Consider the following 16,923-nt stretch of genomic DNA (forward strand, 5'->3'; position numbering starts at 1 on the left):
CAATCAATACTATCCAATAAACAGGCATCTCTCCAGGGCACACTCTAGTACAGTTTAGTGGATAGCACATTTTGGTCAGGTTCTCAGACTGAATAATGAAGCACTGACACTGCAGGAACTGCTCATCACAAAGATATCTCATACAAACTCGTAATAACTGGAGAAAATGAGACAATGCACATAGGGCACATCTTTTCAGAAACATCAGATACTAATAGCTTCTTGCACTGGAAAGGATCTACAAGCAGTGAAAAATACAAACATACTTGCCAAGATAACTGGTACTTTATACTCCACTACACCAAAATAAGATGAGGAAAAGTACATAGCTGAACACATATGAAAGGTATTCCTAAACAGTGCTGAAATTAAACTTCCTTGTCACTAAACTTAATAGCCTTGAAGGAGGAAGGTACCATATACAACCATCTTCTGTTGCTTCCATTTCTGTGGGAACTGGAAAAGCAAAAGATTAAACATCTCTCCTAAACAGCACTTTCAAAACAAGCAGGCATATATCCTGGTTTCAGCTAGAAGACAGTTAATTTTCTTTCAAATATCTTGTTTTGGATTTAGGATGAGAATAATGTTGATGATTACACACTGCAGAGCTGCACTTAGACTAAGTCAAGGATGTTTCAGATCCTCACACTGCCCTGACAAAGAGGAGCAGGGGGTGCACAAGAAGCTGGGAAGAGACAACCAGTACAGCTGACACAGACTGGCCAAAGAGGTATCCCATACCACATGGCAATATGCTGAGCAATAACACCGGAGAAGCCAGCCAGTGGGCTGGACACCAGTCAGCATGCAGTGAGCAACCACACTGCACAACACTTGTGTTGTATACTCTTCTATCACTATTCTTATTTTCCCTTCCTTTTCTGGCCTATTAAATGGTCTTCATCTCAACCCATGAGTTTTACCTTCTTTTCCATTCTCTCCACTATCTCACTGCAGGAGCAATAAGCAAATGGCTGCATGGTACTGAGCTACCTGCAGGGTTAAACCACCACAGCATATTTGGAAGCTATCATCTTCTCAAGACACACAGAGTAGAGCATTTTACAAACTGTGAACTGTGCCCAAAGGCTGTAAACAAACAATCAAAAAAAAGTGTCTTCCATGAAAATGGAGATATCATGCAGTCAAGTTAAAAGCTCAAATGCCAACATGAACATGAAGACTTTCCCTTATGTCTATAGAATTTCTGTGTTACTCTCCTAGCACTGAAAGTCTGTTTTATAAAACTGGAAAAAAATAATCAGAATTACGCTCTTTGTATTTGGATATACAGCCAAAATATTTGTATTTGGGGAAATTTCCTTAAAATACACTGTATGAGAAAATCTCATCTGAACTAATCTGATTAATCTAAATAATCCCTAGGAAGATTCAGTTCAAGAAATTATAACACAAAAATTAAAATGAATAAGTAAAAACATCACACTTAAAAACATCAATAAAAATAAACATTCTGTCTACTCTGTTACCATTAACAATACCTGCTATGAATATAATCTCAAATGTATTAAGACAATATTGAGCAGATCTAAATTTTTATTTTATTTAAAACAGGCTTAAATTTTATATTATAAACTTCCCACTAAAGATGCAGTTTAATTACAAATTTGTTACTGAGAAAAGCTTGATATTTTAGGGTCCATAATTTTTAGTATTTTAATATCCAAAATAAACATTTTATTTGACAAACAAAGAAATACATGCACTCTAATTTCCTAATGCAAATGAAGCAGGAATTTCCATCAGCTCGAATTTGCTGATGGTGCCTCATTCATGCTATTTTTAACAGGTATCGGAGAAAGCTAATATTGCATAAAACATATTGAGGAACATTTGGTTCAGTGAAGGGAGCGAACCAGCTCTTCCAATGAGCTACTGTTTCAAGCGATCACGATTTTTCCTCATTATACATACAGGCAACTTTTTCATAGAAAAATGCTGAAAGATGACAACTTTGCAAAAACACATGGCTGGTGAGGAGGTAGGGAAAGAAGAAAGAGGGACCAGAGGATACGACTGCACTGGAAAGCACTTATGTAATCTTCCTGAAAGCTCTGATGTCTTTATTCCTGTTTATAAATCTGGCAGTGGGGAGCAAAGATTCATGATTTAAATGACCAAACCTTCCCTGCAAGATATGCATAGGCAGAAAGGTGAGAAGCAATGACTCAAATAAGTAGACGAGTAAGACAGAGTAGAGAATATTCAAAGCTTGCAGGCAACGGATAAAGAAGTGGGCTTTCATAATCAAGAACGTGTCCATAAGAATAATAATAATAATAGAATCACACGTTAAAATCACATGTCAAAATCACGTCTTGTACAGGAAAAAATAAAACAGAAGACAGAACAAAGTTCTGTGACTGCATTTTCCATGTGAACAGTTCATTCAACAAAAGCATTATGAAAGATTTTCTTTAGTGGAACCCTACGTGACTGTAACGACTATCTCCTGATTATGCTAACAGCTGGTTCTCAGTATTTAACTGCAGATCAGCATTCTGTTTTCAAGGCAATGTTGCAACTGCAGGTAAGTTTAACCCCAGAGAAACAAGTCAGGCTCATACTACTACACGGCCACGCGTTTCCTCACAGCCGGATCTGAGCCGCCCACCAGGAAAACCCATACAGGAAGAGTGTACCCTAGTGCGGCTTCCCTGGCTAACGAGTCCACTGTGATCAGTGCCTGCCTGCACAGTGCCTGGCAGTTTTCCACAACCAACTTGGGAACATCAGACACTTTCTAGTGAGTTCGATATAGGTAGTGGTGATCTCAGTGGCAGCAGAATTCTACCAGTTTTGTTAAAATTTGACAACCGTCAGCTTGCAGAATTAATGGGATGCCCTGCTAATGTCCTTACAGTGAGAAAGGCAAGGGGATGAAGATGAACAGTGCAAACCGAGTGGGAAGGAGCTGAGGGTACTGTGCAAGTGACTAACACGTGATGATAGTGCGGGGATGATACCGGAGATCTTAAAGCAGAAGAATAAAGGAGGCACTGGATGAAGATCCACAAGAAGGCAAGCAGCATTCACTCTGCCTGCTCTGAACAATTAGCGTAAAGGGAATATACAACCAGAGGATTAGTCCCTTCCTGCCTTTGTTTCTGCCTCATACACAGAATATGTCTCTGAGGCCCAGAAGTTGATGACATTTGAAAATATCACACTGTGCTGGAACACTTTATATTTATGCCTCTGTTGAAAGCAAAGTTGTATCTCAAAGTCCCTAGAACCCACCATTATTTTCCAATTGCCAAAGCACGAGTTTTTGATGAGGGCAGAGTAAGTCAGCCAGCATACTCTCCTCTCCTAAGTCCAGCCAAAAGCTGCTTAACACATCAGTCTTTGTCCTATAAATCCTACAACCAATTTCCCCTTTCTCCCCCTTTTAGGAAGAAAATGAGTAGAGTAATGGAGGTTACAGAAACCTGACAGTTATTAACAGGGATAAACATGATACTCCTGACCCTAACCGCAGTTACTGAATGAGATGCGTGCGCATGCCTCCCAGCACACACACGTGTGTGGACATCACAGGACTCAGATTTTCCTGGCAAGCTCTCTGCTGCTGGCAAGATGATGCAGTAAAACTGCTGGCACCGATACGCCGAGCTGAGGACGAACACAGGCCAGCAAAGTCAAAGTGAAATTAGGTTTCAAAGATTCCAGTCTTAATTTTCCCCTAGAAAAAAGTCATTTTCGTCATTGTTTCCATAGCCATAGCGTGTGCTCTTGACAAGTGATCCGAAGCTGTTTCTACACCCAGTCATTTTATGTTGGCTACGTTCTGCTTGGAGGCAGATACTGGCTTCGGTCAGTCTAGACTGAAGCTCTTCTGCATGATGCATCTCCAAATGTGATGAATTTGGTCACACTTAGGAGATAAACTGCAATCTTGAGTCGCACAAAACACAGCCAATGTTAACTAAACATAAAAATAAAGCATTTTTTGAAATATGATTCTGATATTGACAAAAACTGTTGCATTTTTACAGTGCTATGAAAGAAGTCTCTGTATAAACCAAGATGTTTTCATTTAGGGACAATCTCTTGGGCTACTTACATTGCCAAATCCTATTTAGGTGCCTAAATAATAGCTGATAGCAAATATTTTCTTGAGTATGAGTTCTGATCTCTGCCAGCATGAAGCCGAGGGTTATAGAAAAGCATCCTCTGATTTCTTTTCTTCTTTGAAAACTGAACCACCACCAGTTAAAGAAAACCTAGGATTTCTGGGAAAGTTTCCAGAACTGCAAGCTAGCAATGCCTGAAGCAGTCACTGCCACATTCTACACCATGGAATTTTTTCCCTTACAGGCTGGATGATGTAATGGTGTGCTTCATTAATAAAATTTTTCTGCGCTTACATTTCCCACAAAACCTTCCTATGAAAAGAAAATCAACATGGGTGTTTGACAAAAAAGGAATATTTACTTCTTAATGGTGTGGTCATTCTCACACATTTACATGTCCTATCTGTACTTCTCTTCATGGAAGTGTGTGCGAACATCCTATCTATCAATTAGATCAGAACTGAAGATGACTGCTAGGAATTATGACTGAGGTGGTTCTATTGACTCTGTACTTCATGTGATGAGCAGTGTGTTTAATACAAAAACCATCTGTATACTAGGAAAGAGATAAGAAACTGTAATATATAGTGCTGCTTATTTTGCTCTTTGATGGATCTCTAATTAACTTACTTTTCTAAATTGCTTGACAAAGGGATATGCAACATCTCTTCCTAAAGAACATAAAACAGAGAAGAGAGATGATATAAAGAAGTAGCACACTCCCTCTTTCAAGGACAGGTTTGAGTTTGCAGTCAAGCCAACGAAAGGCTGAACTAATTGTTCATCTTGAAGAAGAAAGAATTGATGGCACTTATACAGTCCACAGAAAATTCCTAAGAAAAAAACCATCATCTGTTCCCCATGTTCACAGCATATAAGAGAAGCAGCAATGGGCTTCTTTTAGAGCATGGGAATCTTGGGTGAGATAGCTGAAAAAAAAATCTAGGAGAGCTTAATACTGGAACAGAAATTCTGTGGAGGTTACAGAATCCTCATGTATCAGAAGCTTTTAAGGGATATACTAGATAAATATCTGTCAGAAAAGGAACAGGTAATGTTAATTCCACACTAGACAGGACAACTGATTCACTTCTAAACTAGTTCTTCTGAATTTCTGATTCTATAACTTTTAGTAGGTGTTGTCCTGTGCTGGAAGCAGGATACAGAAAAATGCCCAGAAATGGTGTAGACTGATGAGTTCTTAGTTGTTTTCCTTCCTGTTGGAGTAGAATTCATCTAAAAGCTGTTTCAATAACTTTTAAGAAATACAGTGCAGATAATAAGAATCACACCAAGCATGCAGACACCACTTACAAAAGCAAACCAGACATTTATGGAGCATAATTAATTCAAACTGTTTTAAACCCTTACCTTTAAGTGAACCAATCAAACATTTACCACCTACTGTGTCAATAGGTTATATTATTTAGCAAGCAAGGAACCTATTGGGATGGGCTCAGCTGCAGGTATCTACTTCTCTCAGTGTAAGTTACTTAGTGCTAACTAAGATTAATCCCAGTGTAGGCAGATTGATTTTCCAATCTCAAAAGCTCTGAACCTAAACTATAGAAATAAAGCATTCTTCCCGCAGGAAAATAATCTCCTCTGTCCCAAGAGCCCAGAACACCTTGATTATTTATTTATTTTCTGTTCCTTTCTTTACCACTTTCAAATTTTGCATTCCCTTACTCCCTAAGCTGCAACACCACAATTGTTATTGTCAACACTCAGCGAAAAACACAAACTCTGGAGGGATGCAGATACAGAAACTAAAGCTGAGCTGCTTCAAGCTGTTTTTCAGAGAAGCAGAGAGGCTTTCCATGTTCTACACAGTCAGACAGCACTCAATAATAATTTTGACGTTCTCAGATTAACTGTGAGGAACATACAGAAATGCACTGTGATCACACAGTCTTTTTTTGCCAAGCAAAACAAGCTAAGAACTCAGACACTTTTTTATTCTCTCCAAATCTTGCTCCTATATCAGGGAAGGCTGAATAGATCCATACTAGCTGATATGCCAGCTACTAATGGCAAGCAACCTAAACAAATGGTCTGCTTCCAAAATTTCCCAAAAACACAGAGCATCAACAATGCACACTTTGCAAAGAAATTAGAAACAGCCTGGAGTCTCACTTTCTTCTCTTTCTTAGCTCCTGTGGTCAAATTGATGTTCACCAGAAAAGCAAACAGAACACACTGCTGAAGTTCTCTTCCCGGTCAATACTTCAGCTATTTTGTTTTCTTTTTTCTTTCAACTCAGCATAATATGAGTTTAAGCAGAAATTTTCCAGAGAAAGATACTGCTTACTGAAAGAGATAATGATATGTCAAACAAAGCAGAGTCAGGATATGTCTGTACTTTGACACTATACCTCCAAAAAAAAGCAAGTTGCTTGATTTAGACAAATATGTTATCAGTAAGTATTTCTTGAGTCAGCTCTGGAGAGTGCTGCCACAGGATTCAGTGAGGAGACACTGGACAGTCACAAGGGCCATCTTTTAGGTAAGAGACACAACTGAATCCAGACTATGTATCCAGACTACATGGTTCTCCACTCCTGAAAGGACTGCAGTGCTGGCCACATTCCCACACAGAAAATTCCCCTGATGCACAAGTATGTCCCCCCTGCAGTCTTAATTCCTGTCCAAAAGATGGCTGACGTTACCCTTGTACTTTTTCATTTGTAAGTCTGACATTAGAGGAAACCACCAAAGCTGGTGCAGTATTCTTTTTCTTTCTTTATCATAAAATCCTCAAGGACTTCAAAAGTTCCTAGAGAAATATGAGATGTGTGTTTGCTTCTGCCTGCAACTGATAAAAGATGTCCTTCCATTGTTCAGTAGCAAAGATACCTGTTTTATCATGCTCTATATGCTCAAACATTAGGTATGCAAAAGCTGGCTTTTTTTTCTCCTACACAAATTAACAGTACATTTGTCTGGATGCAGCTAAGCCGTGTAGCCTTCCACCTCCAGGTAGGATGGCTATGAAGCAGTTACTGTTGCAATGAATTTTTTTTCTGATTCTTCAAGTCAACTTTTCTCTGAGGCCTTTGATATTTTGAAAACAAGAGGAGGTGGTAACAATGCATTACAGGCACACCCAGGCCTAAGAAAGAACAGGGAAATTTAAAGCTTTACTGGGTTTTGCTCTATTAAAAAAAAAAAACAACAACAACAAAAAAACTTCAGTTAAATGGCAGCTGTTGGTTTTCAAATACACACAGCTTAAATTTTCATACTCAAGATTTTCTTTTCTTACTATTACCATTCATAACTTAAGAAAAGTGTTTATAACAAAGCTAGCTGCAAATAAAGTGTATTTACTTAAATAATTACATATATCAAGTAAATCATTGTATCAGCCAGTCACTGAGAAAACACAGAATTCCCAGAATTTTCTCAGATGGCTTCATCTATACTTGTTAATTAAATTTATCCTCCATACAGAAGTGTAGCTTTCTGCATCAAACTATATTATCAATTATTAGAATCATCAATTATTAGAATTGTGAGGTGGATCAACTACAGTAAATATAAAGACAAAAACACTTTGTCAAACACTCCCACTAAGGAGAAAGATTGTGAAATAGGAGTTAATAAAGGGATTAGTATTTCCTTTATATTATGTAAGCAGATATTTTTTCCTTGGTAGCTTTAAAGTTGCCTTCAGTTACCTCTCATTTTCAGTATTTGGAATTTAAAGAAAAAATATGTCTTATATTTCTGAGATCCAAATATGTGATTCAATTTTGGCTTAGTTAGCGTGATATGAAAAGCTCTCCTTTACTCTGATTGTAAACATTTTTGAGATACATCTTCTTACCACTTTCATCCAGCAAGAAATCATCCTGGTAACGGAACTTTTCCGGTCCACATGCAATAAAAATGTCATCATCACCAAAGAAATCCTGAAGGCACATCACCTGTAGGAAAAAGGAAAGGAAGGCGTTGTATGAAATACCTCATCATCAGAGCTGTAAAAGCAATAAATCCCTCCTTGTCTCCATCTGCATGAAAACTCCTCACTTCTAATGGAATCAACAGGGCTTCATCTCCAGATAAATTTCAAAGCTGTGCTCTGACCATCTGTTATAAGTGAGAAACACTTTTATGGACGTGCAGGAAGAGAGAGATAAGACAAAAAGCCTTAATGTCACATTTATTACATGATGCATCAATGGGGTATGAGGTAAATGCCTTTTGATTACGCACAAGGTCCCATTCAGTTGTTAGTGGATAATCAATTTGCTTTTGCGACCGTATTTCTACTTGTTGACAGCCATGCATATAGGTAACAGTTTTGGATGCAATATATAATTACTTCTGCAAAATCTCACTGACAAGGAATGAAACTCTTATGGGTGAACTGAGTCTCCATCAAACATTTCTCATCTCTGTCAACAGTCAGTGTCATTTTTCTTCACAGGCAGCAATCTGAACAATCAGGTGAGCTGAAACTGAGTAAAAGGATAATCTCTACTCCCAAATGTGAATAATCATGGTTATGTTGGTGCAGTTTTGTGTTCATACATGAGATTTTCATACTGTTCTTCGCAAGGCACTATTTAGAATTTTTACTCTTATTTTTATGACTATTTTTACTGATGTTCTTAAAAGAATGATCAATAGCTTTCCACTAATCTGACTATGGACTTACTGATAAGAGTTTTGAAAAACGAAAAAAATAAATTAGATGCTGAACACTTTTAAAAAACCAAATATACTTGGTGAACAGTATTACATGCTCTGTTCCTCTTTCACATTCACAGGAAAATTTTAAAAGGTTATGTTTGCTTATTTTATGTGATGTTATAATGTTTTGCAATTAAATAGTACACTCGTGTTTGAACAGATAAATTTCAGAGTTTCATGTCAAGAGCATACAGACAGGAAATTAACACATACAGCATTTACAAAAATTGTCAAAATAGCTGAGAACACTCCAGCTGAAGCAGTCCACCCCCCTCATCGAAAGCAGAAAAAAACACTCAGTATTTGAAGCCTACAAAAACAGAAGTGAAAGAATTAGCTAATGAGGCCAGACAGACTTCTCCAGACTTCAGCATGAAAACAAAACACACACCATCACCACTTCCCAACCTGTAGCCATGGGAAATGGAGGGGCTAAAACATTCACATCACGCTTCCCAGACGTATGCCAGAAGGCTCTGGCATCTACAGCAGCTCTGGGTCTGTATGCTACAAAAATCTTAGCAAAGAAAAATAGTAATACAAGTCATGACTTGCTTGCAGAGTAAGACATGCCATTAAAACTACTTCAATGGTAGAGAAACAGAGAAATAACAGCTGAAAAATGAGAAAATCAAGAGCAGAACTAGCTGAAATAAATGCCAGAGAAGAGACAAAAATATTCTCAAAATGGCTCTGTCCTTAAGCAGCACACATCATTTTAGATGCAGGTCCACCACAGCCCTGTCTCTTATCAACATTCTCATATTCACACCATATGGCATCTGAACCAACATTAAATATGTAAATATTTCATGGATCTTTTTCCCACGTTCCTACTCAGTTTCTGTTCTATTAGTGTATCAGCCTCAGCAATCTTTTTATATACCCACTTAGTTCCCATATTCTTTTTTTTTTTTTTGGTCCACAAGACATATCCTGCCTGTCTTCCCACCCCATACACCCACCAAGTTTCAAACATCCCTTCAGTCATGTTCCTCTGAAATTACCACCTCTCCCACATGCACAAAGCCACTAATTTTCAAAATGACAATAAAAATCCTACAATTTCCTGCTTTCATCACAACTTTGACACACTTCTAGGGAATTATGATCTTTTCATTTGTTTTTAAGCTGAGCAGAGCAATAAAACTGAACAAACAATAAGCAACCCAAATTTATTTTAGCATAAATTACAATTGAATACCTATTTGGTTCAGAAATTGTACAGGTTTACAAAAACTAGAAACATACTTTGTTCAGAGGGTTTCACTGAAAACAAAACAAGCCATTAAAATGGATGTAGTGAAATCTACACAAGTTCAGCTAAGTTAACGCTTGAAGTACCTAAGGTTAAATCAGTGCAATTAATATGCAACTAAGAAAAAAAGATTAGCTCAGCAGAAAAATAACTTCTACTTAAATACATTTGTTCGTTTTATTTAATCAAAGAATGGCTTAGTTTGAAAGGGACCCTTAAAATCATCCAGTTCCAACCCCCTGCTATATACAGGACACTTCCTACTAGATCAGGTTGCTCAAAGCCCCATCCAACCCAGTGTTGAAATCCTCCAGGGTGGGTGCATCCACAACCTCTCAGGGCAACCTATTCTAGTACCTCACCACCCTCACAGTTAAGAATTTTTTCCTAATGTCTGTCTAAATTTACCCTACTCCGGTTTAAAGTCATCTTCCCTCCTCCAGTTGCTATATGCTCTTATAAAAAGTCCCTCCCCAGCTTTCCTGCATACCTCTTTCAGGTACTAGAAGGCTTTCACTAAAAGATTTCCCCTTTACTCCAGTTGGAAGAGTCCCAGCTCTCTCAGCCTGTCTTCACAGGGGAGATGCTCCAGCACTCTGATCACCTTCATGGCCCTCCTCTGGACTCATTTTAACAACTTGATGTTCTTCTGTTGGAGGCCCCAGAACTGGACTCAGTACTCCCATCTCACAAGAGCAGAGTAGAGGGGCAGAATCAGTTCCTTTGACCTGCTGATCATATTTCTCTTCGTGCAAATCAGGATACAGTTGGACTTCTGGTCTGCCAGTGCACACTGGCAGCTCATGGTGAGTCCTTCATCAACCGACAGTCCCGAACCCTTCTCCTCAGGGCTCCTCTCAAGCCATTCTCCACTCAACATGCATCAGTGCTTGGGATTGCCCAACCCAAGTGCAGGACCTTGCATCTGGCGTTGTAGAACTTCATGAGGTTGGCATGGGTTCACCTCTCAAGACTGTCCAGGTCCCTCTGGATGGCATCCCTTCTCTCTACTGTGTGTGACCCTCCTGTCCTTCTCACCTACAAAGATGTTAAAGAGCACCAGACCCAGCACCAATCGCTGAGGAACATCAGTCATCACCAGTCTCCACCTGGACTGCTGTCTGCAACTCTCTGACTGCAACCATCCTTATGCAGTGAGTGGTTCGTCCATTACACCCATTCTTCTCCAATGTGGTGAGCAGGATATCATGTGGGACAGTGTCAAGTTCAGGTAGATGACACCGTTGCTCTTCCTTTATCCAGTGACTGTAACTTCGTCATAAGAGTCCACTAAGTTTGTCAGGTATGACTTGCACTTGGTGAAGCCATGTTGGTTACAACCAATCAACTCATCTTTATCTACATGTGCCTTAGTACAGCCTTCAGGAGGATCTGCTCCATGATCTTGCCAGGCACAGAGGTGAGACTGAGTGGCCTGCAGTTCCCTGAATCTTTTTTTCCCTTCTGGAAAATTGTGGTTATTTCTCCTCTTTTCTAGTCAGTGGGAACTACACCAGACTGCCATGATCTTTCAAATATGACGTATAGCAACTTAGCAACTTCTTCTGCCAGTTCCCTCAGAACCTGTGGATAATATTGTTGGGTCCATGGACTTATTCACCTTAAGGTTCTTTAGGTGGTCTCAAACCTGATCTTGATGAACAGAGGGCAGAACTTCCTTCTCCCTTGCTTTCTGCAACCTGGGTGGTGTGGCTAGAGCCCTTGCAAAGAGGCAAAGAAAGAAATGAGCATCTCAACTTTGCCTGTATCCCTTGTGATCAGGTCTCCAGTTTCCTTCCAGAGAGGGCTTACATCTTCCCTAGCCTTCCTTTTACCATTAATATACCTGTAGAATTTCTTCTTATTCCCCTTTATGCTTGTCAGTGGTTTAAGAACTGGTTCGGCTCGGTTCCGTGACAACTGGGGCAGGGGAACCCAAGGACCCACGCTCCAGGAAAGAGGAAGGGGAAAAGGGAAAAAGGAGAAGGAAGATGGGCCTAAAAACAAAACAGCAGCCATGATCTGGGGAGGAAAGCTAATTTACTAAATAAGATATTGAAATGTAAAATGTTAGTTTTCCTAACCTGATCCCTGGCTGCTCGGACAACTATTTTGTAGTCCTCCCAGGTAACCCATTCCTGCTTCCACTCCCTACAGACTTTCTTTTTGTGCTGAAATAAGTCCACGAGCTCCTTCTTGATCCATGGAGGCCCTCTGGCATTCTTGCCCACTTTCTTCTTTCTCAGGATGCACTCAAACTTTACTTTTTAACATTTGTCATTCTTCTCAGATCAACAGGTTTTATTCATTTGGGAATTAAAATTCTTGTACGTAACTGTCTGCCACCTCATCTGCAGCCTTTTCCATCCTTTCTGTCACAACATCCCTGGCCTCCTCTGCTCTCCAGCTCCTCACAGGTTACACTGCAGGGCTTTTCCAGAAGGCATGGAAAAGATACATGGCAAGCACCTTCAGGCTTTTTCACCAGAAATCTGCAAGTACTTTCTATTCACACTCAGCCATCAAAGTGAGCAGCAGGACCTGCTTTTTATTACCTTTTTTTCACTTCTGAAAATCACAGCTCCTCAGAAGTTACAGTTAAGAAGATCAAGGATTTGCATCACCTGTTTCAAACCGTGACAGTGCTCTAGAGGTCAGTGTGCTCTGTTGCACATGATCAGCTTTCATATTAGTCAGTGTTTTCAAAAGTGCATTACAAAAGCCTCCCCAAGCATTTCTGTTGTCTCCACATCACACAATCCTTCTTCTTTCTCATAAAGATTCTTTTATTCTTCCATATTCTAGCAAGATGATTCTCACAGTGGGAAAAATGAAGTGTGCAGGAGCAGTGAGACATACAACTTCAGTAAACTGAAAATGAAAAACAAATGTTTTGTTTACACAACTAGTGCTGTGTAGTGACACTTGCACACAACCAACCTGCTGGCATCTCTCTAGTGGAAAGCATTGGTAACATTAAAATAGGAGGACGAGAAGTCTCAGGCACTACAATCACTGAAGTGACAAGACAGAAGACAGCAGCCACAAAGAATATTGGTCACTAAAACAAGCACTGCGCAATAAGCAAGTCATATCAAAAAGACTAGATGACCTGTACATAGCAGCTGTAAAACAGGACTATGCTTACCTGAGAAACTTTTATGGGCTGAAGCCTGGATCCCTATCTCAAATCATCATTTGTTTTGTCCTATCAAACAACTTAAAACTTACAAATTCTATATGCCCTTTAAAGGGAAACATGGTAAGGACCATGATTCTCAGATGTTAGTCTGGTGCTTTCACTGAAAAATCAGAGGAGATGAGGAATGAACAGGCCTGAGCTCAGCACTTTGTACTACAACACACTATTAGCAATGTAGGCCTTTTTAAAACCTCCTGCACTTTTTCTTTTTTTTTTTCCCTTTCTCCAAAACAGAAGAGTACTTGGAACCAATAAGAAATCTTCTAGCTGTTACAGAGCCTTGTTATCCTTTAATTAACCTGAAGTATTTAAGGTCTTCATATTTACCTCTTCGAAGTTGGGAATGTTATTACGGAAACCCTCTTCTTTCTATCTACAGAAACATAGAAGAAATTGTGCTATACATATTGAAGCAGAGATGATCCAAGAGTAAAGAACAGAAGCTTGTAGAGGACTTAGCTGTTTTGTTTGTTTTTTTTTCTCACACCACAAGAGAAAAAGAGCTGTGGAGGATCTGCAGAGAATAGGAGAGGAGGATGGGGAAATTTAGAGTAATGCGTGCGCAAGGGAGGTGGAAGAAAGGGAAAGGGAGGAGAACGAGGAAGAGGAGGGATTCTACCCATTTTCTAGAAGTATGAAATGAAAGCTACAGATGAAATCACTCCTTAAAACTGCTGAATTTTGGACACAGCAAGGCCAAGGACCATTTGAATTCGTGTTTTAAAATGCACACATGCACAAAAAATAGAAGAAAATTCTTCGCATGTGTCTCAGTCACAGCTATTAGAATACTTTCCTATTGTTCTAAAGTTGACCATATATCAAGTTCATACTGATTGAAAAATTTTAGTAAAAAAGAATCTGATACTCAGAAGTTCCTTTACATTCATGAATAGCTCACAGCATGAGCAACAGCGCACCACCACCAGCATTAGCAACTTTAATGCTTTTATTATAATTTTCATATGCTGCATTTTGGAAGGGCAAGGGGGGGTGTTCTGTGTGTTTGTCTCATTTAATAACAACTTAATTAGACTCTGAAAGCTATTTTGGATGAGCAATGAGAAAATCTCAAGCAGGGATGCCCTAAGGCAATGTGGTTAATGGAGGGTTGGAAAGAAAATTAAGGACAAAGAAATGAAGAAGAAAACAAAAAAAAATGCAGAATGATATAAGGAAAACTCAGTAAGGAAGTATAGGAGTTTTCTGGAAAGAAAAAGAAATAAATGAAGAATGGCAAAAGGAAAACATGAGGCAGAAAGGAAGGAAAGTGAACATAAAATGAGACGTGGGCAGAAAGACGTGCCAGAAGGGTGACAAAGAAGCTCATGTAGAAAGAAACCCTGGTGTGGGGGAACTCAGAGAGGCAGTGGCAAGTGCCCTCCTGTTGTCAGCCAGCTGGAAAGTTGTACAGAGATTTTAAAGCACCTCTGTGTACCTGAAGCAATCTCATATTCAGCTTGATTTTCATTCCCTTCCAGTGATGAAGACATTAAAAAAATTACCCTTGGAAAAACCTCAGTGTTTGAATGACTCATGATTTCAGGACTGACTCATTGATTTGGTGCACAGTTTTTTAAGTTTTATTACACAGGATTTGGAGTGGGATTTTTTGTTCATTTTCCTGCTACTTTTGGTTCACAATGCTTAATTCCTAAGCAAGACTCTTTACTTCAAAATAAACTCATTATAATTCTGTTCTACTTTTATCTTCTGTTTTCTGTTGTTTGGGCTTTTTTTTTTTTTTTTTTTGATAATGCAAAGCTCCTGCTTAAGATTTAAATTTATGTTTTCCCTCCATCTTCCACTTTAACCAAACTATATTTTCCAACTATCACCATCTGAGAAGTAATTTATTATTTTATTTATTATTTTATCAATTTCCTCATTTTTTGTAATTACTTCTGGTAGTCAGTAAGTTGCCAGTAAGTCACAGATTTACTGCACAGGAAAAGGTTTTCCAGCAAACGGTTTTGTTTAAATTCTTAATCCTAACAGGACCAAAAAACCTTCCTTATTATTATATTTATCTCCTGGCCAGTACAGAGTTACTTCCCACAGTATATTTCTGAATGATCTTTTCAGTTTTGTAATACATTCTTTATTGTATAGATCTTCCCTTAGCAGACTATGCTGCAGAAAGACCAGTAAAGCAAGCATTAGTCATTCAAAATGATTCAGTGGTTTCAGAAAAATTGGAAATTTATCATTCAGCATTGATGTAATAGCTTTTTAGGCCATTACCACAAAACTACAAGTCCAAACATAACAATAAGGCTTTCAGGAAGAAGAAAGAAAAATACTGGCTGTTTCTACACAGATTCGATATCAATCATTTTTTAATTTTTTTAATATGTATGTGTTGGAGGCACCTCAGCCTGCTCTATCCTTTGTGGACTATGTGACTGTAGAAAAAAAATCTCATTTCTAAAGTGAAAGTATTAGGCCTCAACAGAAATCCACAGAGCTTTACACAATGTTTTCTCTTAATTTAAGGCAAATCTATTTTCCTTTTGGCTGGCTCAGGCTCTGAGGCTGTTAGTCACACCCTTTTACATTTATCTGTGATTATACATATGACACTTCTTGAGATCTGGTCATCTACAAAAATATAATTTATCATTAGCACAGGCAGACTTCCTATTCTAGCTTCTGATCCAAGTTCTCTCCTCAGGTGGTGGTTCAGCCAACAGCATCGGGAGGTAACTGCTACACGTTTCTGAAGCTGAACAGCACTGAATTCATTCTTTCTCATTGGAATGAAATCTCCATGGTGACAACTGCATCATCAAGCTGTGAGAGCTTTTCAGTGAAGAAGAGTGTTTTATCATGAGATTCTCATTACAAGAGTGCCCTCTGTAAATGAAGAGGAGATGTTACCACAGGGGTTCAAGCTGGCTGAAGTTACACAGCAACGATGCCTTTACAACTGGCTTGTGAGGCACATATCAGAGAAATGGCTTTTGAAATAGCCCATTTCACTCTCCCCCAGCAGGTGAACACATGACACTGCCATAACCAGCAGTTAGAAACATTTTCATACACAAACTCAGCAGCAATAGCTCACTAGCCTGCTGCTGCCCAGGAGCTGAGGAAAGCAAACTAGCATTCCCAGGCTCAGGGAAGCCTTCCCTCCTGTGCCTTTGTATCAGCACCTGCTCAAGACTGATCACTCTTCTGTTTATTCCTGTTGTCTCAAACAGAAAGGTTGCTCCAAATCATTTAATTCTTGAAAATATACTTTCAATTTAGTTCTACGATTTCTGTATGCATCAGCATCTATTTTGTGCCATATGCAATTTAGGATTTCAATTCAGCTAAGGTTTGGCAAATAAATAAATAGGAACAAAGTTATTTATTTTCCTCAGTTAAAATAGGTATTACTGTATTGGTCAGTAAGGCCCTTTGAAGGCTTTCTAATCTATGCTTTAGGACTAATCTTATATTCTGTTTTGCTCTCCCATGTGGCACTAAATTATGCAAAGTGAAAAAGAAAATCTATTTAAATTAAGATTCCAAGTTTTGTAGTTGTGTCATAACCTTCTCCTGGATGAACACATTTAAAAACTTCTAAATTAATTCTCCGAAGTTGAAAGATAACAGAAACAAAGAGAAACTTGTCAGTTCTAATGCACTTGTTAGTTCTAATGCAAGAAATACTTGGG

At 38.8% G+C, this 16,923-nt stretch overlaps 1 protein-coding gene across 4 annotated transcripts in view; it reads right to left on the reverse strand.

The window, feature by feature from the left end:
- DCLK1 (doublecortin like kinase 1) overlaps positions 1-16,923 on the reverse strand; it is a 230,980-nt gene that overhangs the window by 106,054 nt on the left and 108,003 nt on the right. For all 4 annotated transcript variants that reach the window (XM_065730235.1, XM_065730236.1, XM_065730239.1 and 1 more), the window contains exon 4: positions 7,930-8,029. In XM_065730235.1, coding sequence (XP_065586307.1) covers positions 7,930-8,029 — 100 coding nt within the window. The remainder of the gene's footprint in view (positions 1-7,929; positions 8,030-16,923) is intronic.

Source organism: Cyrtonyx montezumae, unplaced genomic scaffold, assembly GCF_038088225.1.
Source record: "Cyrtonyx montezumae isolate F1298 unplaced genomic scaffold, pur_monq_1.0 scaffold_12, whole genome shotgun sequence".
Classification (NCBI taxonomy): Eukaryota; Metazoa; Chordata; class Aves; order Galliformes; family Odontophoridae; genus Cyrtonyx; species Cyrtonyx montezumae.